The sequence below is a fragment of the Gorilla gorilla genome, chromosome 21 (assembly GCF_029281585.2).
Source record: "Gorilla gorilla gorilla isolate KB3781 chromosome 21, NHGRI_mGorGor1-v2.1_pri, whole genome shotgun sequence".
Classification (NCBI taxonomy): Eukaryota; Metazoa; Chordata; class Mammalia; order Primates; family Hominidae; genus Gorilla; species Gorilla gorilla.
Window position 1 is genome coordinate 49,700,111 of NC_073245.2, and position 26,886 is coordinate 49,726,996.

General features: G+C 49.6%; 2 protein-coding genes across 10 annotated transcripts; one reads left to right on the forward strand and one right to left on the reverse strand.

Annotated features, from left to right (window-relative positions):
• Positions 1–26,864, reverse strand: BLCAP (BLCAP apoptosis inducing factor). Of its 7 annotated transcripts, none has more exons than XR_010132286.1 (5): positions 26,732–26,864; positions 18,168–18,286; positions 13,974–14,064; positions 8,007–8,115; positions 1–1,476 (listed from the first exon to the last, which is right to left on the reverse strand). XR_010132286.1 is itself a non-coding variant. In XM_004062132.4 (2 exons), exon 2 carries the CDS (start codon positions 18,108–18,110, stop codon positions 17,847–17,849), a length of 264 nt encoding a protein of 87 aa, XP_004062180.2. In that variant the 5' UTR covers positions 18,111–18,286; positions 26,732–26,864; the 3' UTR covers positions 16,353–17,846. The 7 variants fall into 7 exon arrangements, 3 of the variants coding, with proteins under 3 accessions (XP_004062180.2, XP_018872772.1, XP_055229470.1); XR_010132285.1 differs by having other exon boundaries at positions 8,007–8,142; XR_010132284.1 differs by having other exon boundaries at positions 8,007–8,192.
• NNAT (neuronatin) lies at positions 20,218–22,622 on the forward strand. Of its 3 annotated transcripts, none has more exons than XM_004062121.5 (3): positions 20,218–20,343; positions 21,287–21,367; positions 21,596–22,622. In XM_004062121.5, exons 1-3 carry the CDS (start codon positions 20,272–20,274, stop codon positions 21,686–21,688), a joined length of 246 nt encoding a protein of 81 aa, XP_004062169.1. In that variant the 5' UTR covers positions 20,218–20,271; the 3' UTR covers positions 21,689–22,622. The 3 variants fall into 3 exon arrangements, with proteins under 3 accessions (XP_004062169.1, XP_018872773.1, XP_004062168.1); XM_019017228.4 differs by having other exon boundaries at positions 21,287–21,362; XM_004062120.5 differs by lacking the exon at positions 21,287–21,367 and having other exon boundaries at positions 20,261–20,343.
• Positions 26,865–26,886: the final 22 nt, after the last annotated feature.

Here is a 26,886-nt window from a genome sequence, read left to right on the forward strand (position 1 = left end):
TTTATGACAAAAGCAACCAACCTTTATTAAAAGGCATTAAAAACAAAACAAAACAAAACAAATACAATTCTGATTAAAAAGAGACAGACACCATGTCCACAAATGGGAAGAACTGATATTCTAAAGATGTTAATTTCCCCTTCAATGCAATTCTTCTCAAACTTCCAACAGATATTTTGTTCACAGAACTTTGACAAGCTGATTATAAAATGTACCTGAAAAAGTAAATGTGCAATATGACCAAGACAATTTTAAAAAAGAATAAGGGGCTGCGCACGGTGGCTCATGCCTATAATCCCAGCACCTTGGGAGGCCGAGATGGGTGGATCACTTGAGGTCAGGAGTTCGAGACTAGCCTGGCCAACATGGTGAAACCCTATCTGCACCAAAAAATACAAAAATTAGCCGGGCATGGTGGCGCGTGCCTGTAGTCCCAGCTACTCAGGAGGCTGAGGCAGGAGAATCACTTGAACCTGGGAGGCGGAGGTTGCAGTGAGCGGAGACTGTACCACTGAACCCCAGCCTGGGCGGCAGAGCAAGACTCCATCTCAAAAAGAAAAAAAGGAATAAAGGCCTTGGGGGAAGGGTGGAGTGCTTATCTTATCAAGCCATAAGACACTTTATTAAGCTTTGCTCATTAATATGTACTATTGGCTCAGAAATAGACAAATAGATCAACAGAACTGGAATCTAGACAGGGAATTGAGAGAAAAGATGGTGTTGGAACAATAAATGGTGCTTAGCAAACTGGATATCTGGAAAAAGAGCAAATTAGAGCTCTGTGTCACACCATACATGAAAATACATCTCAGATGGGTTAAAGATTTAAACATTTCAAACAACTATAGACGTTTTAGATGCAAACACACAATGTATATACACTGCGGTGGGGACCTGCTTTCATCAGCAGTGCGGCAGGACACTTAAGCATCCAGTAGGGTTCCAGGCCGACCTCACCTCCCACCTTTGAAAAGGGCCTGCCGAGCATCTCCATCTGGACCTCACAGACTCCTCTTCCTCCTTCTCTCCAGCTCCACCTGGTCCTGGGAAGAGGGACTGCCACACCGGATGGACTGAGGTCTGAAGCCAGCTCCTGCCACTTGTGCTCTGTGTCAATAAGGCATCTCCCTCTCTGGCTTCCAGTTCCTCCTCTATGAGTAGGTAATAGGGTAACGCTCCATTTCTTGTGGGGAAATGTGAAGCTCGTATGAGATGATCAATGTGAGCATGGATAAATGGCATGGAGCTTACAAGGATGAGGGGAGCAGATACCTCTACTTTGTCTTGATCCACTCCCCATAACCCCTGCTATGCAAGACTTAACATCCAATTCTTCTTCCTTGCATTGTAACTTCTGGATAATTGTCGTAGAATCTTTTTGGTCAAAAGAAGTTTGAGTGTTGACTTCTGACGTTTGATTCCAAGGCAGAAAATACTGATTCGGCACCCAAGGAGCTTACTACCTGTTGCTAGGTGCTGAGAAACACACAAAACAATAAGACATAATCCCAGCCAAAAGACAGGATAAAACTGGTGCTAATTAGAACTATAGTCGGTACACAGGTCAGATAAAAGCTCCCAAAAGAACATGGAGATCAAGTTACTCTCTAAAAGGTACATAATTTAATTTTGCCCCATTCAGTCAAATACACATTATTGCCCCAAACTCATTTATCCACCTCCATAGTTGATCCCAGCCCCTTTGGGAGCTCATCTCACTAATTGTCTCCATCCCTAATCGCTCAATTACTCAGGCTCCTTATCCTCAGAATGTTCATCTGCCAGCATTTCTCTCTCTTTTAAGATTAAAAGTCCTGGATCTTGCTGCTTCTTTCCTTAATCGACTCCCACCCAAACTGCTCTGGCAGAGATTCTCAGAGGTTCCCCAATGGCCCCTTGGGGTGCTCATCAGCAGGGCCACCATGCTACCCAATTCCAGAGGCACCACGGAGGTTGTGCAGGTGCACACTGGAGGAGTTCAGGGATTGCCCTGGTCCTCCTGACCTCTCTGCACACACCCACTGCTGACCACCCTGTCTTTCTGCTGAGACACCTCCCGGCTCTTTCTTTTCAGTGCTCTCAGAGGATTCTTCTTCTCTTTTCTAATCTCCAAATGTTGGTGCTCCTTGGGCTTGATTTCCTTGTCCTCAGCCATCCCCTCGCCTAAAAATGCCCCAGAAGCCTGTCAACATCTGGATCCATATTTCCATTTTGGGAGCCCCCTGGAGCCCTGGACTGGTCTCCATAATTTCTCACCTTGTGCTCTGGAGCTGTGCCTTCAGCTGTTTCTTCTCCATCTGCATTGGGATGTCTCAGCTTTTACCACTGGACTTGGGGTCTACCTTACAGACCTGGCCCCTTTCCAGGGCTCCCCAGCTCTGAAAATGGCATTGCCATCTCACCAGTAAGGCAAACCAGAAGCTCAGGGGTCATCCTGAACGCTGCCCTCTTCCAGCCCCTCTTCATTCCATCCAGCACCAAGACTAACCAGAATATGCAGATCATGTCCAAATCCTGTCCACTACAACAAAGCTTCCGAACTAGCCTCCCTGTCTACCCATGCTGCTCTAATGATTTCTCCACAGAACAGCCAGAGTCCCAGGCAGATTACAGCAACATACCAGGGCAGGTCACATCCCCTGCTTCCCTCGCTCTCAGGATGTTGGCAGGAGCTCAGCCCTGGTCTCCAATGCTCTGTATAGCCAGAACTGCTTGTCTCTCTGGTCTCACCTCTCCTTCCTCCCTAGTCAGGCCCTTTGCTCAGAATGCTTTCCAATTTGCTTTGTCAACTTTGTTCTCTTCTTTCTATCTTGGTTTGGAGGATCACCTCCTCAGGGAAGCCTCCCAGAGTCAGATGAGGGCAGGTCCCCTGGTGGCACACCCTTCAGTACTCAGTACCATTCCTTCAGAGTGCCTATCAGTGTTGGAAATTGTACATTTACATATGTGACTATCTGACTATGTCTTTCTCCCCTACTACCATGCCCGCTCCATGAGAACAGGGATTCTGACTATTTTAATTCATTCACCCAAGTATCCACAGTGCTAGGCACACTGCTGGGCTGGGCACACAATTAGGTGCTAAAAGAGAATTATGTGGAATGTATCAACTTTCGTATTAAACAATGGATGCTTAACACTTTGGGAGCTGAGCCTATACACCTGCTCATCTTTCCTAGCCTCAGCCTCCCAGCCCCTACCCTTCACATCTCCAAATCTCCCTTCTGGACTCCTTAGAGGACTCCTAGTGACAGATCCATGTCCTCTCACATCTCACCATTATTCCAGCCTAGGCCATCACTCCCTCAACATGCTCTTATTAAGGCCATCAAAACTTACTAATCATGAAATCCAAAGGAAAAATTCTCTATCTTATTGGAATTCTCTGCTGCATTTGACAGTGTTGATTACTTTCTCCTTGAAACTCTTCCCTACCTTGGTTGTCATGGCAACCCCCTCTCCTGGTTGTTTGTCGCATCTCTCAGGCCCTTCCTTTTCTTTCTCCTTTTTTGCCTGCCCACACCTGGCTCCTCAAATGTCACTATGACTCATGATTCTGCCCTGAGCCCTCTCCCATTTTTTCTCTACACACTCTCCCTGGTAATCTCACTTATGCTTAGGGTCCCCATTACTCTGAGTGGTGACAGCCCTGGGCTAGTGCTTCCAGCTAAATCTCGTCCTGAGCCCTGGACACCAGGATCTAAGTGTCTGCTGGGCCCCACTTGGCTGTGTCTGAGTCCACTATCCTGTACCTCAAACTGGCTCTCCATGCTGTGTTCCCCACCCCAGGGGCCTACCCACCATCCACCCAGGACTCCACTCAAGATACATGGGACTGGGCATGGTGGCTCATGCCTGTAATTGCAGCACTTTGGGAGGTCACAGTGGGAAGATTGCTTGAGCCCTGGAGATGGAGATCAGCCTGGGCAACATGGTGAGACCCTGTCTCTATGAACGAACAAACAAACAAACAAAACCAGGACACATGGGAATTACCTTTGGCTTGACCTTCTCTCTCACTCTCACAGATAAGTACTCACTAATTATTTCTGGTTTTTATCTACCACAAGTTCTGATCTCTCTCCATCCCCACTGGTCTACTTCAGGCCTTCCCCTCTCTTACCTGGAAGTCTCCTGCCTCTGAGCTGGCTACTTCTTCTAATGGATATCTGGGAGTTTTGGCTTTTTAGCATGCCTTATTCCTCCCTGAAGCCCCTTATTACTTTTAGGGAAATTTTCCATCTTATGTGGCTGTGGTGGGACCTGGGCCGTTCTCTCACATGGAAGCTATGGAGGCCCCTCCTCCAGGTCCTGCCTCTTACCACCCAGGTCCTATCGGGGATGGCACAAGGCCCAAGCTCAGCCAGCTAAACCAAGCCTCTCTCTGGACTTTGACTTCTGTCCAAATAGGGAAGAAATAGAATTCTTTGATGTCTAGGCAATACCAACAAATAGAACTGCTACTGAGACCCTGAATGTCCCATTCAAGCCTGTGACCTGGACCTTACCTACTTCATCGCTCCCTGGATATTGTCACAAAGTCTTTTTGATACAAAGAAAAATTTCTGAATCTCTATTTCAGACACTGGATTTCAAGCAGAAAATAATTATTCTGCCCCTACCTAGCTGGCTGCCTGTTGCTAGGTGCCGAAAGGTACAAGAAAATGAGAAAGACATGGCCCTAGCCACGAGGCAGACAAACCCGTGCTAATTAGAGCTGGAGTCAGTACCCAGAGGGCAGAGAAAAGGCCTCCCAAAGAACGTGGAGATCAGGTTACTTGCTAATATGTACATAATTTACTTTTGTCCCTTTTCACCAACACTGCTAATCCCTTCACCTCTACACTTAATCCCAGAGCTCCAGGGCCCCTCTCACCGCCCCGCCCTGCCCTTCCAACTGGGCTTGTACTGCTTCCTCCCTCCCATGTCTCCTGGAAGAATCACCTCCTTCCTGGACCTGCTGCCTGCTCCAACTCTCCCTCCCTCCTTTTTCAGCCAGACCCAGTTCATTCCCCCCACACCAAGAGGAGCTTCTGCCCTGTGCCCCAAAGTTGCTGTGACAAAAGTCCCCAAAGGCCAGGTCTAGGAGATGCCTGAGCCTCCACTGACCTCTGTGCATGTGGCCCACCAGTGGCCACTCTGTCCTTTTGGAAACTCTCCTCTGGCTTCTAGGAACCCCATGTTTTTGGTCTTCTCCTCTGGCCCCTCCTTCTCAGTCTCCTCAGCAGGACTCTCTTCCTGTACCCATTCCTAAAATGTCACGAACTTGTTTCTGGCCTTGTCCTTCTTTGAGTGCATCTCTGGTTCTTCATCTATCCCTGTTGAGATGCTCACCCTTCTTTGGTGGGTTCCCAACTGGTACAGGTACATACACTTTCCTACTTGATGCCAGCTATGCACATTTTCCTTCCTTGCCCACCCTCACCCTTTGCTCCTGCCTCTGACTTAGACAGGTGGGAGGACTCTAGGTGATAGCCTTCTGGACTGCTCCTATCACATCTATCCTTACGTCATCTCAGTCCAGAGCCAGCTCAGAAATTGTCCCCTGGCCCAAACTGTTACTCTAGCAGCTTTCCCTGAGAGGTGGCCATGCTGCCTGCTTTCCTTGCCCTTTCATTTTCCTCTGCCCCATCTCTCACAGAAAACTGTTCTTGATGAGGGTCTAGTGGCCCCTAATTACTACATCCAGTGCGCTCTCGGTCCCTGTCTAGCTGGCCTTTCTCTTTTGTCTGTTGGCTCTCTTTTGGAAGTGCTCCACATCCCCAGGTTTCCATGCCAACATAGGCTACAGGTGCTTTTTCTATGTCTCTCTGACTTCTTTTTCACCTTTGTGGGCTCCCCTCTCTCTGCCCACCCCTTAAATGGGGGCAAGGCTCTTTCTTGTTCCTGGACCCCTCTTTTCTCAGCTGACACGTTCTGCTAGAGCCAGCTCACCAAAGCCCATGGCTACAATGACCATAGTCTCAATCCAAATCTCTTGTTTAAATCTCCTGCTGGATCTAGACCCTCTATCTAGCTCCTTGCAGGCCACCTCCTCCTGGATGCCCACCTCTGACTCAACCTGTCCAAAATTGAGCTCAATAATTTTCTCTTAGCCCCCAAACCTGCTCTTTCTCCTAGGTGTTCTTCCATTCACCCAGTCACTCACGACAGAAAACAGGAAAGGTATCCTTTACTCTCTTTCTTTAACACCAGCAACCAACCAGTCAGCAGATTCTCCCAATTTCACCTCCTGGATCTGACCACTTCCTTCCATCCTCTTGGCCCCTACCCTTATCCCTCCTGGAACCCACCTGGACCAAGGCAATCATCTCCTCTCTGGCCCACACGCCTCCAAATTTCTCCAAGCAACCAGAGTAATCACCTCAAAAGAGAAATCCTACCATGGCACCTGCTTGCACAAAATGCTTCAGGGGCTCCCTGTTGCAATTGAAGACCCAAGTCTTAAATTAGACATAGTAACACTATGTGATCTGATTCTGCTTTCTCCACCCCTAGCCTCTCATTTCATGCTTCAGCAATCCCCAGCTGTCTGAGTTCATCCATGATGCCTTTCACCTCTGCCTCTGCCTTCTACTTGAGTAACTCCTACCCATCCAGTCACCTCTTAGGAACCTCCTTGGATATTCCCATGAAATTTCACACCTGCACCACCAACCCCAGCTGCCCATGCTTCCATGTCCCAGGCACCTCTCTGGCCTTCTCCTTCCTATGTATCATTTTAGTGTCTGTTTGTGTGTTTTTCTTAACTCTTTGAACTCCCAAGGGCAAGGATCAAATTTATCTTCAGGTGTGTGTGTGTGTGTACTTTTATAGATACAGGGTCATGCTATGTTGCTTAGGCTGGTCTTGAACCTCTGAGCTCAAGCAATCCTCCTGCCTTGGCCTCCTAAACTGCTGAGATTACAAGCATGAGCCACTGTGCCTGGCCAATATTTAAAAACCTATCATCATGCCTGACGCAAAGTAGATACTCAATAAATGTTGAGTAAATTTACAGGCCACTTACTCTCTCTGAAAACTTCTCTCTTCTTCCAACTTTCCAAGAAGTGTACACCAATTCACATTACCACCAGTAGTGTGAAACAGTGCCTATTCCACTATCCTCATCAACATTGGGTATTCTTAAATTTCTTCCCCTAATTTGTTAGGGAAAATTTGTATTTCCTTGTTGTTTTTATTGTTGATCTTTGGTTATTAGTGAAGTTGAATGTTTTTTCAAAAAGTTTTTCAGTCAATTCCATTTCTTTTCCTGTAAACTCAATTTAGGTGACTTACACACATTTACCTGTTTTGCTTTTACTATTAAAGTTTTGGGTGTGTTCTTTTATACATTAAGAATCTGCAACCACTCTGCTTTTTGGTTGTTTGTGATATTACTTGACTTTGAAAATATTTAGTTTTAATGTAGTCAAATTGGTTGGCCTTTGCCTTCTTGACATCATTTTGCTGCTTTTTAGCTTAAATGGGCTCCCTCATTCAGTCACTTGTTAAATATTCCTTTTCCCTCTGGTTTTTAATGGGCTCATTTTTCCTTTTGACCTTTGAAAATAATTTTTGAATTTGGGTGTGTGCTCTGAGGTGAAGTTGGAATGGACTTTTTCTCTTTTTAGTGAATCAACAGTTCATGCCTCAATTTTGGGTAACCCTTTCCTTCTTGGCTCTGGCTCTGAGCTTAGCTATTCCTGGCTGATTACAGCATTTATGGTCCCGGCCTTCTCAGAGCACATAACACCTAAACAGGAACTGGAAGGCTCCAGGAAGGTATGATTCCAGGCACAGTGACAGTGAAACACAGGGAGGTGTTTAAGGGATGGGAGCAGAAAGCCTTTTTGGAAGCCTGACAGAAGAGTGTGTGGAAAGATGGATCACCTACTTTGCCAATGTGAATGGCTAAATCTAGCTGGCATCCACCTGTCCTAGAGGCTTCCAATTCTGCAAGGAAACATTATTCGGGGTCACAAGAGACAAAGTGCCCACCCCACTCCTCACCTATACCAACCTACCTGTATAGACTCTGCCAGCACATTTCACCATCAGCAGAAAAATCATCTCAGCCAGCTCCTGCCAAGTTCATCTTCTGGTGGCTGCAGCCATCATCACGATTCCTCCATGCTGCAAGATGAGTTCTTGACCCAGAACCTTGGGTCCCCATGCTCCTTGTTCAATTACTGCTCTAGGCACCAGGGTATCTGAGGGTAATGCTAGAGCTGGAAGGGAACTGTGGAATTATCTAATCCAACTACCTCATTTCACAGATGGGGAAACCAAGGCCCAGTGAGAGGAGGTGATCCACAGCCATCCAGCAAGTGAGGGGAAAACATCCTTGCTGGGAAAACTCAGTGTGAGGACTTTGCCCGTCGAATCTTGACCACAAAAATATTTGGACCCTGGGTTCTAAAATAATTACATGGTAAACTTGTATATTGTTCAGGAAAGTGGCATGGTGTGTAAAGAAGACAGTGAAGTCAGAGGAGTACAGGCCTATTTTTGCCAGTTCTTTCTGGAAGAACTGAAGTTTGTTCTCTCCTCTAAAAAATAGGGATAATCAAGAATCCAAGATGATAGAAGCAAACTCACCCAACAGACTGAGGGTAAGTCTACATAGGGTCCTCAAACCTCAAGACCCTAAATGGGTAATACCATGAGTATGTGAGACCCACCCCCCCCGAAAAAAAAAAAGAAAGAAAAAAAAACCCTTGTAAACTGTACAGAACTGTGCCCATAGGAGAGGCTGGTCATCCTAGTACTGGCCACCATGTAGGTGTCAATTCTCAATACTCCAGGCAGCCCGACTTAACTAGCCAAGGGTGATACTCCAGGCAGCCCGACTTAACTAGCCAAGGGTGGTTCCTGGCCTTCCTCTATCATCTTTTTTTTTTTTTTTTTTTTTTTGAGACAGGGTCTCGCTCTGCCACTGAGGCTGGAGTGCAGCAGCATGATCTCGACTCACTGCAGCTCCGCCTCCCGGGTTTAAGTGATTCGTATGCCTCGGTCACCCGAGTAGCTGGGGTTACAGGTGCATGCCACCATGCCCAGCTAATTTTTTGTATTTTTAGTAGAGATGGGGTTTTGCCATGTTGGCCAGGCTAGTCTCGAACTCCCGGCCTCAGGTGATCCACCCGCCTTGGCCTCCCAAAGTGCTGGGATTACAGGCGTGAGCCACGGCACCTGGACACTTCTTCTTCTTCTATCATCAATAGCTTAATGCTGGTATTTTTCCTCTTTGATCTAATTTCCCATTTCAGTTATCTCACCCCAGCAAATATTTATTGAGCACCTCCCAGTGATGGCTTGAGAACAGATGAGGTCACCTGCCGAGTGCTAAGCCTCCCAGGTTTGGGTGGGTGGGTCGTTGCATGCTTGCTATCCAAGGCTAAGCCCCTACCTGTCCATCTAGTGCCGTCCACTCCAGGCCACTTGGGACACAGGCCATCACTTATCCCTGTTCGCTGTTGGCCTTTCTCTTCTTGATGTCATTTCATTGCTTTTCAGCTTAGAGAGGTCCTCCACTCAGATACTTAAAGATTTTATTAAACATTTTATTCCTTTCCTCCTGGTTTTTAATGGGCTCATATCTATTTGGCTATTAAAAATAGCCTCTCTCTTCCCTGGCCTCTTCCCTGTCTGAAAAATGATGTGTCCCAGACTTCCAGTCCTGTCTGAGCACCGGGAGCCTCCCTGGTGCCTTTGCCCCAGCTCCCTAACTGCAGGCAGCCCTCCACCTCCTTCTTCCCCTCATGACTACAGGCAAGACAAGGACAGTGGTGAAAGTGAGGCTCTGAAGGACAACAGAATGGGACACAAATCCCAGCTCTGCCCCCCATCTTGGGAAAGTGCCTTCATCTTTTGAAGCTCTTCTGTATAGTGGGCAAAACCACGTCAACCCTAGGATGTTCTCTTAAGGTTTCAGGGAGATATTGTTGACAAAATGCTCATCAGGGCCTGATCCAGAAAAGCACCGGCCAAATATTAGCTAAATAAAAAAAGAACAGTCCAAACGTGTCACTTCCACTCATCCACCTCTTTCCCTTCATAGTTGGAAGAGGTGACCTGTTCCTCTCATCTCCACTTCTTCCTCTTATTCTCTTCTCTTCCCATGGTGATGTGATGTCTGTCTCTATTGCTCTGCCAACCCCAAGATGGATGACAAGACCTCCTAACTGACCAACCCAACTGCCTCTTCTTGGTCGTCTTGCTGGTGCTGCTTACCACTGGAGGCTTCATATTCCTTCTCAAAACCCCTCCCTCCACACCTTCTCCCTGGGCAATCTCCTGGAATCTCAAGTGAAAGGGGCCATCTCTTCCGGGAGGACGGGTGGGCTCCTCTGGCTGGGCACCTGCAGAAGCAGAGCAGGAACACCTAGGGGTAGGGAACCAGGCTGTGAAATGCTCTGCTCCATTAACAGAGAGAATGCCATCCTCTAGGCAATAGGGAAGGACGAAGTTAAGCCAAGAGCCACAGAACATGACCCAAGCTGGTAAAGATGGCCAATGGTGGCCATTAGGTTGATGGGTTGAAAGAGACAAGATTGAAAGCAGAGAGACATCTGGTGCAACTGTTCAGCAAGAGATGATCTGAATTAAAAGAAGGAGATGGATATAGGAAAGATCAAGGGACCAGAGAGACAAGACTAGAGGTGCAGTGGTGTCATCACGACCAGGGATCGGGAGGCCCAATCCAATCTTGCTGGTTTTGGACATCACTCATACTGCACACCCAGACTGTTAGGAGGGCACAGCTGCCAGGGCTATTAGTCACAGTAGCTGTGGTGTGTGCTATGTGCCTGTGGTCCCCAGTTCCTGTCAGTACAAAATGGAACCATATGGCATTCATAAAAATGGCTCTGAGGGTGGAAAGAAGAACTGGATCCTATTTGGCCAGTAAGTAAAAACAAACAAAACCAAAAGCCAACCACCAAAAAGCAGCCCCCCAAATGGCCCACTCCATCTGTGAATAGTAGTCTAACCCCCACAGTATTGTAGCTGGAGTCTGGGGGTTGGACTGAGGACAGTTTTTCCCCGGAATGGTCTGAGAGAATAGGACGAAAGGACTTAAATCCCGGTGATGGGCTCATATGGGTGTGTGTGGCGGTGGGGCCCGGCTGCAGGGAGTTCTCAGACTGTTATTCTAAAGAGGACACTCATGATCTAGGAGGGGAAGAGGAGATGGAAATGGGAAAATGAGCAAGGCAGAGGACCATCTAAGATGTGATCAGAATTCAGGAATCAAGGGCCAGCCTGGCCTAGCTGTGAACTCTTGGGCAAGTCAAGAAACCTCTCAGCAGAGCTTCGGTCAACTCTCTGTGAAACAGTAGTTCACGATCTGCACTCCTGCAAGCTCACCTGCCTGCCAGCCTATGGGGAGGAATTCATAAAAGCGGGAAAGTTGGGGAAGTCCCATATGCAGGGTTAGGGTGTGGGAAAGGTAGAGGGAGGGAAGAAGAGGGAATCCCCTTGGCTTACAAGTGACCCAGGAGTCCACCTACATCCAGACCTTACAGGGTGTCTACCACCTGGTGGGGCTACTCCTAAACCACATGTGAGCTGCTGCCACAGCGAGGATGCCAGGCTGGGCAGTCTTTTATAAGGTTCTTCTCGCATATCTTTGTTCACAATACTAGTCTGGAGGCTGGAAAATAATCTCTGTCACTTCAGAGTTGCCAAGAGATTTGGGAGGCAAGCAGAGTTCCTTTCCTTCTAGGAAAGACTGGGCCACCCAATTACTTAGGGACTCTTAGCAATTGATTGAACCACCTATTCATCTAGCCACCAGGTCAGCCAACCAGCAGGTACTATGCCAGGCCTGGTCAGGTAAATTCTGTGCTTGGTCAAGGAACAAAGACTAAGCCCCTTATCTTCAAGGGTTGTGCAGGGCCTTGATGACCAAGCCAAGGGATTGGGCCCATAAACAATATGGAATTACTGAAGGGCTTTGTCTGTCTTTCCTGCCTCATAGACACTTCCATGTCTTCTTTGGCTCTAAGCTAAGATCCTTGACAGTTCTTCACCCAAGAGACTTCAAGTTTATTTTTTAATGCAAAAGATCCTTTGATTAAACACTTGATTGTTTTAATACACTTTCTTTCAACCACTATCTCTAAGACTAAAATAACAAGGAGATAAATGTCACTGATGTTTCACAGAAGACAGCTTTGGAAATGTTAAAGATATCTTGGTCCAGCCCCCTCCTTGACTTATAAATGGGGAAACAGAGGCCTAGAGACTAGTAAGGAGAGCAAAGCCACATGGAAAATGGATGGGAATCAGTCCCAGGGCCTTAGCACCTGCCTGCCTGCCCCCTCCTTGGAGGGTCACCACTACCAGTGTGGGGCAGGAGGCTGGCAGAGGGTTTGGCTTTGGAAAAGGTGTTGAGCTGTCCAAGTACAGGCTCCACACAAGCTGCTCAGGAAAAGTAGTGAGAGGCCAGAACCACCCAGAAGATTAGTCTTTGAAGAAGACTCATATCTGACCCTTTGGGATATTTGACAAAGCGCTCTCAAATATATGCCTCCTCTGGTTCCTCGTTGGGAGGAGGCTGGACAGACACGGGTTACTCTCCAAGAGAGGGAAATCCATGGAGGGTTGCTGGGTAAACTGGTGGCTAAGTAGGGGCTCAAACTGAGGACTTTGGTCTCCCGGAAAGAAAGCTACACCTTGGTGTTTTCCTTTTCAGGATACTGCCTTTGCAGAAGGTAAAAAATAATTAATGGACTTCACACAGAGGTACTGAGATATGGTCTCCCAAATAATCTCTACCTAACTCCACTAAAGCCCTAATAACCTGGTATTATCTACCCACAAGAATTACTCTGCCCTCCCTCCTGCTGATCTGAGCTCCTCAAGGAGGGCACAGTCATTCTGCACCAGCTTCTCAGAGCTTGGAAAAGAGCCTGGCAAATGCTCCTCAAATGAATGAATAAGAGGGAGAGCCGGGGGATCAGATCACATCCCTAACAGGCTGGAGCTTAGTAAAGGCCAGTGGCAGGGAGCCATAAAACAGAGGAAATAACATTTATGGAGACTGTGCCTTGGGGCAGATGCTGTAGTGGTGGTGCGTTCTCTATGAGACAGGTGAGGTATAGTCACAAAGGCAGGGCGTAAGCGCTGGGACTCCCTCAAGCCTTGCATCAAGGTTCTTCAGTCCTTAAAGTCTATCTCTGCCCAGCCTCTGAGTCCCTTTTCCAGGATCCCAAAGGGAGACCCAAGGCTTCTGTCTGAAGCCTTCAGTTGCTGCTTAGCCAGGTTCTCTTCTTTACCTCAAGCCTGCCTAATAGAAGTTTTTCTCAACATACTTCATTCTCCCCCTGAAGCCTGGCAGATCAAACTGTGTTCTTCCTGGGACTTTAGGAAGATACTGGGGAGGGAGGGTTGCTGGGCTGAGACAGGCCAAGCTCCCTAGGCAGGACCATCTTCCATCACGGAGAGCACTTCTTCAGTCATTCCTCTTTTCAGAACAGTGGCCCTTTCACACATTTTGGTGCGTTGGGGAGTGAACTTTGCATTGGATGGTAGAAGACAGGGTTCTGGCTCTGCCCACCAAATGGACACAGGTGACAGCCCTTCTCTGGCCTCCTTTCCTGCAGCTATTCAATAGGAGTTGGCTTTCCTTCTATCATCTTTCTTCCTTCTCCCCAGCCTACCTTTTCTCCTGTGTCCCTGCCTCACCCACACTCACTCCTTATGTCTACTTCTCCCCATTCCCAGTGATCTAGAGAAGCCAGTAGCCTTCTCCATGGCCCTGCTACTTTCACCACTCAAATGCTGTCCTGTTTCTTGCTGACAGAATCCCATCTCAAAGGCTGTTCTGACTGGGTTACTCCCCAACTCCCACCAGATCCTCGTTTGTGATGGTTCCCAGTTGGATGGAAATGAAGAGTTCTCAGGGCTGAGTTTAGGGGCCTGCCAATAGCATTTCAGCTTTAGATTTCCTTAGTATCTCCCAACAATTTGCTAGCTTTAGATAGACTGACCTCTTTATCCCAAAAAGCCTTTTTGGGTTCTGATTCTAGGGCAGCCAGATAGTCGTGGTCCTTCATTTTACTTTCATCCCAGTCTCTTTATCTGTAAGCAGAGATGCTTGATTAGATGGTAAAATAATAATAACATCTCATTCATTACTTCACTGCTCAAACCTTTATATTTGTTCTTCAGGGCTCCACCTGAAAGTCAAGCCTTCCAGGCCTACATTGGGTCCCCTCTTAGACCTTCTCTTCTAGCAGCTGACACAGTCCATGGTTGTGTATCGCTGGCATTATCTGCTCAATGTTGTGCCCTTTCCCATTAGCCTGGAGGGCTCCCTAATGGCAGGAACTGTCCACCCTGTAGTCTCAAGGCCTATTCCTCCATGGGATTCTGCCAAATACCAGCCAAATGACTGACAATGCAGGCCCCCTTGGGAGACAAGAGGAGCCCATGAACTCAGTCGCTACAGAAGGGGAAGTCTGCGTAACACTAGCAGTAGCACTCAACAGAAGGCTGAGTGAAATGCTCCAGTCAAGTAGATCCCCAGGGAGAAGAAACCCAGGGAAGCTTCCTGACAGAGGAAGTACCTGGGCTCACGTGGTACACTGACTAAAGCATAAAGCCCATGCTATCCTGAAAGTGCACTGCCACCTACTCAGAGCCCAGGTAACATCCTTAAATGGGTCCAGGAAGACCCCAGATCTTGGGAGAAAGAACTCCCAGGATATTAGGACTAGAAAAACTGTCTGCTCCAAAGACCACATTTTACCTCTCTGGAAACTGGGGCCCACAGCAGGGTAAGGACCAGTTCCTAAAGAAGCCCAGACCTAGGCCTTATGGTGTCTTGTGGTCACTAGGTACCATGTGGGCAACCATCTCACACTGAGCCACAGTGACCAATGTAATTGTGTGTTTTTCTAAGGCCTGCTGCCCCTACTCTTTTCCAGAAAAGGTATCTACTTTTCATTTTCCTAAAAGGCAGTTCAGGAAGAGGGGGCGGTTGCCTGGCAAGGTAGGAAGCACTGTGGGGTGACAGAATGCTGATTTGGCAGTCACTTTGGGAAGGGGTGGGCTGCAGGCTCCCTGCTGGAAAGGGCCACAAATCTTTCAGAGGGAGGCCTGTTTGTGACTCTTAAGCGGGCTTGACCTAAAACAGAAAGCTGCTTTCCGAGGGAGAGCAAAATAAGCAATAATCTTGGCTTCATTTATCATCCAGGTGTCGCCACAGGAGAGTAGGGACACAAAAGCCTTTTTTTGTTTGTTTTGTTTTTGGAATTTGCAATTGTCTATTTTGTTAAGTCTTCCCACTAGGCTACAATCATGAGCTCCTGAAGAGTCAGGCCTGAGTCTTGCCCCTGAAATCCCCAGCAAGCCTAGTACAGGGTCTCAATGTTTGTTGAACAAACCATCCTTTCCAGGTATGACTCCTCAGCTTGTCAAGACTTTGCAGAACCACGAAATCTATCCAGAAACACAGAAAAGAAGAATTCAGAGATAAAAGCATAAAAGAATCAGATAAGAAAATTACCCAGCAGATATGATCAATAAAAGTTTGGTTCTTTGAAAATACCTCTAAAATAGACAAATCTTTGGCAAGTTTTGAAGGAAAAAAGGAATAAAGTGACAATGGGGAGACTTAAGTGAACAGGAGAAAACCATACTCAATTTTATAGCAACAAATTTAAAGCCTAGGTAGAACAGGTGATCTTCTATGAAATTACCAAAGCCCTTCACGACTGTGACTCAATAAAACCTCACGACAGCCCTGTGCCTTGGACAGGCAGTATTCCTACCATGCTTTCTAGAAGAAGGAGATTCAGAGGTGAATACTCAGCACAGGACCTGACAAACTAGCCTACACTGTCTCAAAGGTCATGGCCATGGGAGCACGTGCATACCTACAACATGGAACCACACCACTCTCGGCACTTCCAGCCATCACCTTACATCCGGCTGGTTGGACAGCCAGTCTTATTTATTTTTCCACTTGAAATGCCATAAGGGGTTTCACTATTTTTACTTCAAAAGCAGCACCATAAAAATCCTTGATGATTAGAGCTCCAGCTGTCTTAAGTTGTTTGTTAAGGGATCGGTTACTCAAATCTCCTATGGAGGGAAACAATTTCAGGCGAGAAGCCATGGGAGCTGAGAAACGCAAATGTCTCATCTCTGAAAACTTTCAGACTCCCTCCTGTTCACCGCCTGTCCTGCCCCCTGCTCCCCCTCCCCCATCCCCACCATCTGCTCTCCAGAAAGCAGATCAAATTTTCAGGCTAAGGTACTCTGGCGCCAAAGACTCAGCCCCTCCATGCTTCTCCCTGCCCCCCACCAACTCCAAAATCCAACACCACGACCCAAATGGACTGCAGCCACATAAAACCACGAAGTAAAGTTTATAAAGCTTTATTAAACATTTCAAACAGCTGTGCAACGAACACACCAAATAAAAGCTCTAGAATAGCAGTCCAAATGTTTCACAAGTATGGCCTCACAGTCCCATTCCCTAGATGGACTGCCTCCAGTTCTGTTCTCTGCCTGGCCCATCTCTCTTTCCCCTCAGGCAAGAGAGAGATGGATGGATCAGACTGAAAGGACAGGCATGCTGATCTCCAGTAGGCAGGGGCCAGGAGAAAGTCTTGTTTGCCAACACTTGTTACTGAAGCGCAGAAAAAGCAGCAAGTGACAGTCACAAAGTCTTCCTGGGTATTCTTCGTAACGTACAGTCTATATGCGCAGGAACGAAGAAGCTCCTGGCGGGAGGATGATGGCCACTGCTCCCCTCTGTCTTGTCTGAACCACCTCGGAGTCCAGTGTGCTGGTCACTCTGCAATCCCCATGCTAAATAAAAACTGTAGCGGCACCTACCATATATAGCTAGCTATTGCTAAACCTCAAAATCAGAACACGTTCGATAAAGCTTCTTTAAAAGGAATATACACATGTATTTGTAAACACACACGCACAGGGCACACCAAAAAATATCCAAACATCTATCAAGGGGATCATGGCCATTACAAAACACACAGGTACTCTCCCACTCACTCAGCTGGGGACTGCTAGAACTACGTGAACACACCATACTTCAATGCTGCAGAGCATGCACGGGAGACACGATGAGGCCCCCTCCTTGGGACAGTTGAGAAAGGCAGGAGGAAGGGCAAAGGAAGTGAGGCTGGGCGGGAAAGCTTGAGCCCAGACACCCAGGTGAAAGAGCAACATCTATCTGTTGCTTCCTTTCTTAAAAATGAAGTGGAGAAAATACTGAAGATTTGTGGACAACTAACAGTCAAGACATGTTTCTGTCTAGCCTGCTGAACAAGGAAAGAAGGATGAAAAAGCGAGGCTCTCGGGCGTCAGCAATCTCTTCAAATTCGAGATAAGTGCAAAAATGAGCCCTGTCTTGGACAGGTACTCCCCAAAAAAGGAAAAGGGTAGAAGAGAAATAAAGGGAAACCAGAAGAGGGACTGAGGAGTCAGTAACATTCTGGGAAGGAAGGAGACCCTGACAAGGAGGGGTCACAGAGGTGACAATGAGACTGGCATTTTATCTGCCCCAGGTCACATTGGGGCGGCTGACCAGGATGGACCCAGACTCCTCGCAGTAATGAGGCGAGAGGGGTGGTCATGCGGCCAGCCAAGACCTAGATGGGGTCAGAACACACACAACCACAAGACCACCCACGACTATAGGACTTTACAATAAAAGCACCGGTCAGTGCCATTATTCACATTGTAAGGATAAAACATCACAGGCCAAAAAGGCGCCCTCAGGAATGTGACACCCGCGAGGCTGCGGGATTTGAAACTCCAATGCTTTATGACCTATGTCAATGCCTCCCCTCCCGTCTTCTGCTTCCTTGGAAAGCTAACAGGGCAGGCCGTTAGGTGCCCACAACGCCGGGATCATGCGCCGATTCTGGAAGCGGGGAATCGGAGCAGTGGTACAGGAAACAGTTTCCCCAGCAGCTATAGCAGATAAGGAACAGGGCTGCCAGGAAAACCAAGGCACAAATTGTGCAAGGCTTCCGTTCCAGGAGGAAGCTGAGCAGGTAGAAGCCCATGAACATGGAGTGGCTGAACCACAGGGCGGGGTTGAGGGGCTTGGGGATGAGGAGGACGGGCAGCAGCCACTGGAGGCAATACATGATCTCTGCCGGGCAGGGCCTTCACCAAGGCTGCCGGGCACCGCTGCAGGAACCGACCTAATGGGAGCCAGCGGGCGCAGGCGGCTGCCCTCCGCTTTCTTCAACCCTCACTCTCCAGGAGCTGAGCCGCTGTGCTCTCTGGCTGTCAGCCCGGGATCACCAAGGCAGCAGGGATCCTGAAGAGAAAAGTCAACACAACAGACAAACAGACAAAGAACAGACAGACAGACAAAAAAAAAAAAAAAAAAAAAAAAGAAAAAGAAAAAAAAACAGGAACAGAATGTATACTTATTTGGGAAAATGGATCATGGTTAACAACAGCAAATGTGAAATGCCCTTTCCTCCCTGCCCACCCGTGAAAGTTCTACTCCTTTCCAAGTCACTAATTCGGGAAGCTTCCTGGGATGTCTCCCCGGGGCTTCTCCTGGGGGATCGGGGAGAGGGCTCTTTGGCACGGTTTCACACAGTGGGCTGGCTTTGCCTGGGCCCTGCCCAGCAGAGATCATGTATCGCCTCCTGGGGCTGCAGCCCGTCCTCAAGGGGCCCAGACCTCACAATACCGCCCAGTGGTTGCCAAAGGACGACCAAGGGCTCCCTGCTGTGCCCCCACGTGGTAAGGACAGGGTTCTGTATCTAGCATCTCTCACAGCCATAGGTGCTCAGGCACTAAGTGCAGAGTTACAGCTGTTAGCGGGGCACTGCCGGCCACCAGACCACAGGCAAAGGATCCTGAGGCAGCTACAGCCTCGAAATATTTTAAGATGGCAGCCTAGGCTAAGCTTGCCTTTTTCAAACAGCCCGGCGTCACTTTGCCAGAATCTGCCAACTTCTCCGAAAGTCAATGTAGAAAAAAAGTCACTATGCTACTTTGTCCAAACTGAACTCGTTTGGATCATTACACCTCCATCTGCTGCTGGCACTGTATAGAACCTGACCTCTGGGAGCTTTTAATGAAAATTAATTTTCTATCCACATACGGGCAAATGCCAGTTGGTCCCTGGGCCAGGTAGCTTGCTGGAAAGAGGTGCTTTCGGCTGGCTACCGGTGCGCGGGGACCACACTCACAAACCGCATTCCGGTCTTCCCGCCCGAAAATCCGCGCTGTGCGAGGGACCCACAAGACTGGCGGTCTGAAAGGGAACCGCCTCACTTGGAAACGGGGCTGCGGTAGCCACAACCCTCCGGTAGCGGTAGCGTAACCCCGTTCAGTGATCCAGCCGCACAGCGCAACGGGTACAAAGAACCCCACTGGCTAAGGCCGACCTACCAGGGCTTGGGGGAGGGGAGCGGAAGACAGACGTCGAAACGACCTGTCCAGCAGAAAACTATCCCCGAGCATATTCCAACCACTTCTCCGTAGAGCTCATTCCTTCCGTGCATACGAAGGGCGCCAATCCTTCCTGTATCCCTCCCACAGATACCGGGTGACTACTGCTTTTGCGCCCAAAGCGCAGTGCTCTGGCTCAGCTCCCTACACTAGCGACCTCCACCGCAGATTCTCATCTCCTCGCTACCGTAAGAGAGATGTAAAGAATCAGCCGGGTTACGCGCTCAGGCACCCTCATGAAGCAAAGGACCTGGGCTTAAAACTCATTCAGTATTAGGAAAAGAGCGCCGAGCACGGGCCTATTATGCCAAAGCTTCTGAAAGGGGCACCACGTTTTTTGCTCTATGGGGCAGATGACCCCTCCCTAATTTCGGTTTTCCATCCATCCCCAAGGTAGGCTTTGGAGTGGCACCGGAGACTGGGCTCAAATTTGCAGGCCAGGGACTGGGGAGAAGGGCGCCACACTAAGAGACCTGCACCCCCATCCTCGCCCTGTACTCTACCCAGAGTCGTGGTACCCCCCCATTTTAAAGCAAAATCCAAAAGCAAGCACGGCGGAATCTTCTGGAAGGGGGCTAAGATGGAACTCAAGAGGCGGGGGTCGGTATGGAAAGAGCAGATGGATTATTTTTTTCCTCTCCTGGCGAATGAGGAGGGCCCCCAGCCACCCCTCCTCATAAACACCCCCCAAGGCGCGCATGCGCACTTAGGTGGCGGGCGGGTACTTAAGGCGCGGCCACCGCGGCTGCGGCAGTGCGCCCAACAGCGGACTCCGAGACCAGCGGATCTCGGCAAACCCTTTTTCTCGACCACCCACCTACCATTCTTGGAACCATGGCGGCAGTGGCGGCGGCCTCGGCTGAACTGCTCATCATCGGCTGGTACATCTTCCGCGTGCTGCTGCAGGTAAGTCTGCCGGGGTTTCGGGTGGGAGAGGGTTCCCAACTCGCGCCCCTAGAACCCGCAAGATTGCATCGCGATTGCCGCTTCCCGGACCCGTCCTATTCCGATTGCCGCGATCCTTGCCTGCCCAAGTGCCGCTGCCGGCACCGCGCGCCCCCTGCCCATTCCCTGCGCCGTCCTCCTCGCGCTGACCCTCCCTAGTGCGCCCGCGCCTGCCCGGGAACAAAGACTCGGGGCGCGGCGGGCGACCGCTGCGGACGATCACCCAGGCATTTAGAGACCTACGCGGTAAGAAAAACCCGCTACACCAGGACTCGACCCCAGGAGGGAGGCGGGGCACTACTGTGTTGCAAGACTTTACAGCTCGCAGAATGAAAATTTTCCACCTTAAAAAATTGCGCATTGCGGAGAAATTTTATTTAAAAAAACATATAGCGCTTGCGGGGGTGGAACAAAAAATAAGTTAGAAAAAGGCACTTCTCAGAAAAAATAAATTACTTCGCAAAAAAAAAAAAAAAAACCTACAACGAATTAGAGAAAAAGTAGTTCACAGGAAAACAGAAAAACGCGCATTGCAGGAAAAATAAATCGGAGAAAAGCACTTGGCAGAAAAAAATGCATTAGATTAAAAACGCACTGCAGAAAAAAATTAGACAAGGGAGATAACGGAAAAAAATGGATCGGGCAAAAACGCTTTAAAGAAAAAAATTAGAGGAAAAAGCCCCTCGAGAGAAAAATAGAAGGGGAAAAAAAGCACTTCCAAAAAAGGACAATTGCTTTACAAAAAAAAAAAAATCAAAAAGAGGCAAAAGCGCTTTGTGTAAAAAGAGATAAATCAGAAGAAAGCGCTTTGCCCATAAAATCATTTACCCTAAAAGCTCCCTTTGCAGGAAGAATTCCCTGCTAAAGGAATCCTTTGCCAAAGGAATCGCATATTTCCTTCAAGGTGTTCCTGGAATGCTGCATTTACTGGGTAGGATTCGCTTTTCGAAATCCTCCAGGGACACAGCCCATTGCGAGAAGTGAGGTATACCTAAGTTGTGGGTCCAATCAGCTTGCCGCCATGCAGCTCTCAGCACAGTTGGAAAAGCTCCAGCTGCCCTGACTCGTGGACAAGCTGCGCCCGCGCCCGCCTCTCCAGCCTACGCTGGATGGGCGGGCGGGGCAGGGGGTGGGGCGGGGGTGGGCACGGCAGCACCACAGACATGCTGTGGGTGCTCTCCACTAAGGGTGGGTCCTGGGTTTCTCGTCGCAGGTGTTCAGGTACTCCCTGCAGAAGCTGGCATACACGGTGTCGCGGACCGGGCGGCAGGTGTTGGGGGAGCGCAGGCAGCGAGCCCCCAACTGAGGCCCCAGCTCCCAGCCCTGGGCGGCCGTATCATCAGGTGCTCCTGTGCATCTCGGCCAGCACGGGAGCCAGTGCCGCGCAGGAATGTGGGGTCCCCTGTGTTCCCTCGCCAGAGGAGCACTTGGCAAGGTCAGTGAGGGGCCAGTAGACCCCCGGAGAAGCAGTACCGACAATGACGAAGATACCAGATCCCTTCCCAACCCCTTTGCACCGGTCCCACTAAGGGGCAGGGTCGAGAGAGGAGGGGGGATAGGGGGAGCAGACCCCTGAGATCTGGGCATAGGCACCGCATTCTGATCTGGACAAAGTCGGGACAGCACCATCCCAGCCCCGAAGCCAGGGCCATGCCAGCAGGCCCCACCATGGAAATCAAAACACCACACCAGCCAGCAGAATGGACATTCTGACATCGCCAGCCAACGCCCTGAATCTTGGTGCAGCACCAACCGCGTGCCTGTGTGGCGGGACTGGAGGGCACAGTTGAGGAAGGAGGGTGGTTAAGAAATACAGTGGGGCCCTCTCGCTGTCCCTTGCCCAGGGCACTTGCATTCCAGCCTTGCTGCATTTGCTCTCTCGATTCCCCTTTCCTCCTCACTGCCTCCCAAGCCCACCCTACTCCAAAATAATGTGTCACTTGATTTGGAACTATTCAAGCAGTAAAAGTAAATGAATCCCACCTTTACTAAAACACTTTCTCTGAACCCCCCTTGCCCCTCACTGATCTTGCTTTTCCCTGGTCTCATGCAGTTGTGGTCAATATTGTGGTAATCGCTAATTGTACTGATTGTTTAAGTGTGCATTAGTTGTGTCTCCCCAGCTAGATTGTAAGCTCCTGGAGGACAGGGACCACCTCTACAAAAAATAAAAAAAGCACCTCCCCTGTCTCGCACAGTGTCCCAGGACCCTGCGGTGCAGTGGAGGCGCACCAAAACTTTGTCTCTTGTGATTTCTTTAGCGGCATCAACATACACTTCTAAGACTCAGCTGATGTGCCCACTGTGGAACAGGCACACTGCTTGGGGGAGGGAGGAAAAGGAGGGCCATCAAAATTGCAATAAGCTGGGCCCCTCACACACCCAACCCCATCTCAATGCTGTCCTGTGATAAAGGACCATCTCCCCCTCTCCCCAAAGAGAAAGGCTGACATCTTCACTTGTGGTCCTGGAATAAGGGACCACTTCCCCCTCCCCAAAGGGATAGGTGCTTTACTTGTGGTCTTAGGATAAGGGGCCAAAGCAGGTATCACTTTGGGAAAGATAAGAGGAGGGGAAAAAGGTGGGAGTAGCCCTCCAAAGAGGTACTAGGGACCAAGGGGGTGATTTCAGAACACAAAGCCTTACTTCAGGTCTCCATCCAGGAGCCCCAAGGAAATGAGTACTGGGCAGGGTGGACAGTGGCTTAGACAATGAGTATGGGATAAGAGGTGCAGCGTGGCACCTTCTTCACCCAGCTTAATGCTGCAGGCCCCACATCCACCAGGACCACTACAAAGACAATCTGCCTGGCCTTGCTACTCTGCAGGGTCTCCTGGCCCCACCTCACCCCAGAAACCTCTCTCCCCAATACTGGGTTTCTGCTTTTCCCAGCACCAGCCTCCTTATTCTTAGGGACGCTTACCAGGTCCGTGGCCCTGGGCTCTCCCCTGCCATCACGTCAGGGTGGGCAGTGCTCGGCCTCGGACTTGTCTTCCTCTTCCACTCCCCAGTGAGTCAGGGCTCTTTCTACACGGGGTCAGCTGACTGTCTCACCAAATGGCCCTGCCGCCTGTTCAGCCTTGTCTCTGGCTTTATGTGTCCCTGTCACTACACACCTGTTGCTGGGTCAACACCAAGGGAGGGAGTTGGAGGGCCATAAATCTCTCTTCCCGCCACTTCTTCGAATCCCTTAGTCACAGCTGTCACAAATACTTCTGGAGCACAAAGTACCTTGCCCCCTTAAGCCTGATCATGTTTCCCTCCCCTAAGCAAGCCCTTAAGTTTCTTAGCCCAATCACCAGCACCTCTAAAGGCATCTAAAACTTCATTCGGTATCAGAGAATTATAGGGGTGGGGAGGTGCAGATCCCGGTTCTGGTCTTGACTTTGCCATCAATCAGCCTAGGGAACCTGGACATGTCACCTTGTACCCTTCATCTTCAGTTTCCCTCTCGAAGAGGGCCTCTGAGATGCCAGTAAACCCTAACACGCTAGAAACTGCCATCGCAGTGGCAATCAGGACTCATCAGGACTTGAAGAGGATGCGCAATCTGAGACTTCATCTTTCTTAGGCTGGGTGGCTATAGCTGCTACCATAGCCTGAAGGTGAGGCAGGTCTCCTCTCGCCCCAGTGTGACTCATCAGCAGGCAATGCCCAATCTCCTCCCTTCTGAACCCCGTATCTTGGCAGGCCTCAAAACTGGGAGTTTCTGTGGTTTTCCACACTAAACCCACAGAATCATGAACATACCAACATGTGTTCTCCATGAAGGCTGACCCTCCCTTTGGAGCTTTTGAGGGGTATGCCCATAGCCCCACTGCCCTTGCTGCTCTAACCTCAGCCCAAGTGACAAGGTAGCAGATTTCAGGGAGGTGGGCCAAAGCAGCAATGGTAAGAGCTGGCTGCTCTGGACACAGCACCTCCTGTGCCCCCACTTAGAAGACAAGAGGCTGCTGGTAGCCCCAGAGCTTTCCATATCATCTTGGCAAAGCCCTTTTCCTCCATCCGTCCATCAGCAGGGCTGTGAGTGTGGCAAGGTGAGATGACAGATTTCCAGGCAAGGGCTGCCCTGGTGGCCTGCACCTGCACGTGTGGGCTTCAATGTGCAATGTCCACTCCCCATTTGCATCCTCCACCCACAAAACCTCATGTTCTGGCAGCAAACTTAACCCACCAGAGAAGACAGTGCATTCACTTTCCATCCAGTGCAATGCCATGCAATGCCTAGATGGTCCAAACACACCTTGTTTATAAAATTTTTTCCACAAACTATACCATCAAACATTTTATTCTGATAGAGAGCAATGCGAAGAATTGAAAATGACTAGTGTTTTACTGCACAGCCCTTAGTCACAGTGCTGAATGTCCCCTTTGCCTAAACCATCATTGCTCCCAGAAGACTTTGCCCCCACAAGGCCAAGGACAGAGCAGATCGGTTGGGAAGGATTTGGGAATAGCTCTGTGGGACTCCAGCAACAGGTGAGAGACCCTTGAGACTAATACTCCAGGATGTTAGTTTCTTAGCCTAACGAACTGAAGTTAAGTCCAGAGGTGTTTAGGTACCATGACTTTTAGGGGTGCAGGGTGCTATGTGACACTGTTACCTTTATCTGTGGAATATTTGAATTGTCACTGAAGGAAGGGATGTCTGCTGTCAGGGAAGGGCAGGGGCAAGTTCCTTGAGCTTGGGCAACGGATTACTGTTCGATCGGGGAGCAGTTTGCTGTGAGCCATTTACTAGATATCTATTTTGAAATGTGTATCTCCTCAGGAGCCAACACCCCAAAGGGAGATTCTGAATTTGCAGTTAACTTCCCCCCCCCCACCGCCCCCACCCCGCCTCAGAGATTTAAACGTGTGCACTCATGCACATACACAAAACACTAGTCAAACAACAATCTCTTCCCCCGCCCCCCCCCCCGTAACCTCTGACTTCCTCTATATGCCCCAGAGACACCTTGTCACCATCTTCCCTGGGAGTGATCCTGTTTATCCTCCCCTCCCCGACTTGCCCTCCCACAGGGCCCATGCGTGCCCCAGCAGGATCCAGATTCCTGAGCATTTCCAGAGCAGGAAGTCAGAGAGGCAGGCAACGCGTGGTTCTTGGTATATCGCACAGGGACAGGCTTGAAATGGAATGCATGTGTTTCAAAGATAGGAGAACAACAACAAAAAAAAGACAGCCTAACCCAGATTCCTCTTTGAAACAACATATTACAGATTAAAGGTTAAACTGTTTTTGGCAGCAACTCTTAACAAGACTAATTTCAGATATGGAATTGACCTGGTCACTGGAAACCGACCAGGCTTCCCGTGATCAAATCTTTTAACAGATTTGCTTGACATTAATTAGTCTCTGATTTAAAACAAACAAGCAAACAAGATCTAACACTTGGCATTAGCACTTAAGCTGGAACTTTTTTTTGGTCCCAGCTTTGGTGTTGCCGTCCAGAAGGCTGACGGGATGACTGGACCATGTCAGGCAGGGCAGAGAAGCCGTCCCCAACACACCAGTTCCCTGAAAGGGATAGACGATCCAAACCTATAAACAGAAAGGCTGTTTCTTTCCGAGGACAGACCCCAGTCTCCCAACATTCAGCGATGAAATGGGACACAGAGGCCTGGAAGGAAACTAAAGGAGATTTGGAAAGGGGAAGGAAAAAACAACTGTCCCCCATCCCCCATGCTTCCTTTCCAGGCCATTAGTGCGCCAGGCATTCCGTTCCTTCAGCTGCCCTTGAGGGCCACTCCCCACGTCTATAGAAGGAAAGGGAAGGGATGTCCACCCTTGATGTAAAGTTGGAGGGAGTAAGAAGCGCCCGCGACTCTTAGCAGAGCGTCAGCCTATCACCCCAGACACCGAAGCGGAGCCTCAGGAGACCCTCTCTCCCCTCACCCCCACGTCCCCCCACCTCCCCCCCCCCCAAAAAAGCAACTAAAGCAACGCAACTAAACTGATGGGGACAGAGTGACAGGCCTCTCACAAGCTGGGCACCCTGCCGTGGAACCCGGGGCCGCAGAAATGGTGGTCGCGCTCCCAGCCCCGTGCCCCCGGCTCTGCCTGTCTCATCCTGCAAGAGCGCTGACCTTGGACAAGGCCAGAGACAGCACCCAGGAGTACTATGACCCACCTCCGGGCTGGGAAGGGACCCCCAAGGCCCAGGCTAGGTCCAATCACGGCAATCACCTGAAGCCGGACACGGGCGCCCTGCCTTCCCGGGGTATGCGGAAGGAAAACCCCAGTGACGGGGACCCGGCGACGCCTAAGGTGACCCAGAAGGGACAATATGGCGGCGCGGCCGCATGGAGGGCCTCTCATCCCGCCCCAAGCAGGTTGATGCCACGGTACCTGCAAGCCCTGCCATGGCGCCGCCGCCACTGTCGCCGTCTGCCGCAGCCTGCCTCCACCTCAGCTCGCCACCGACGCCGCAGGAAGCCGGGGAGACGCCCCCTTAGTCTTCTAGTCTAGCCGGCCGAGGACCCATCCTGGGATTGGGCTGTCTA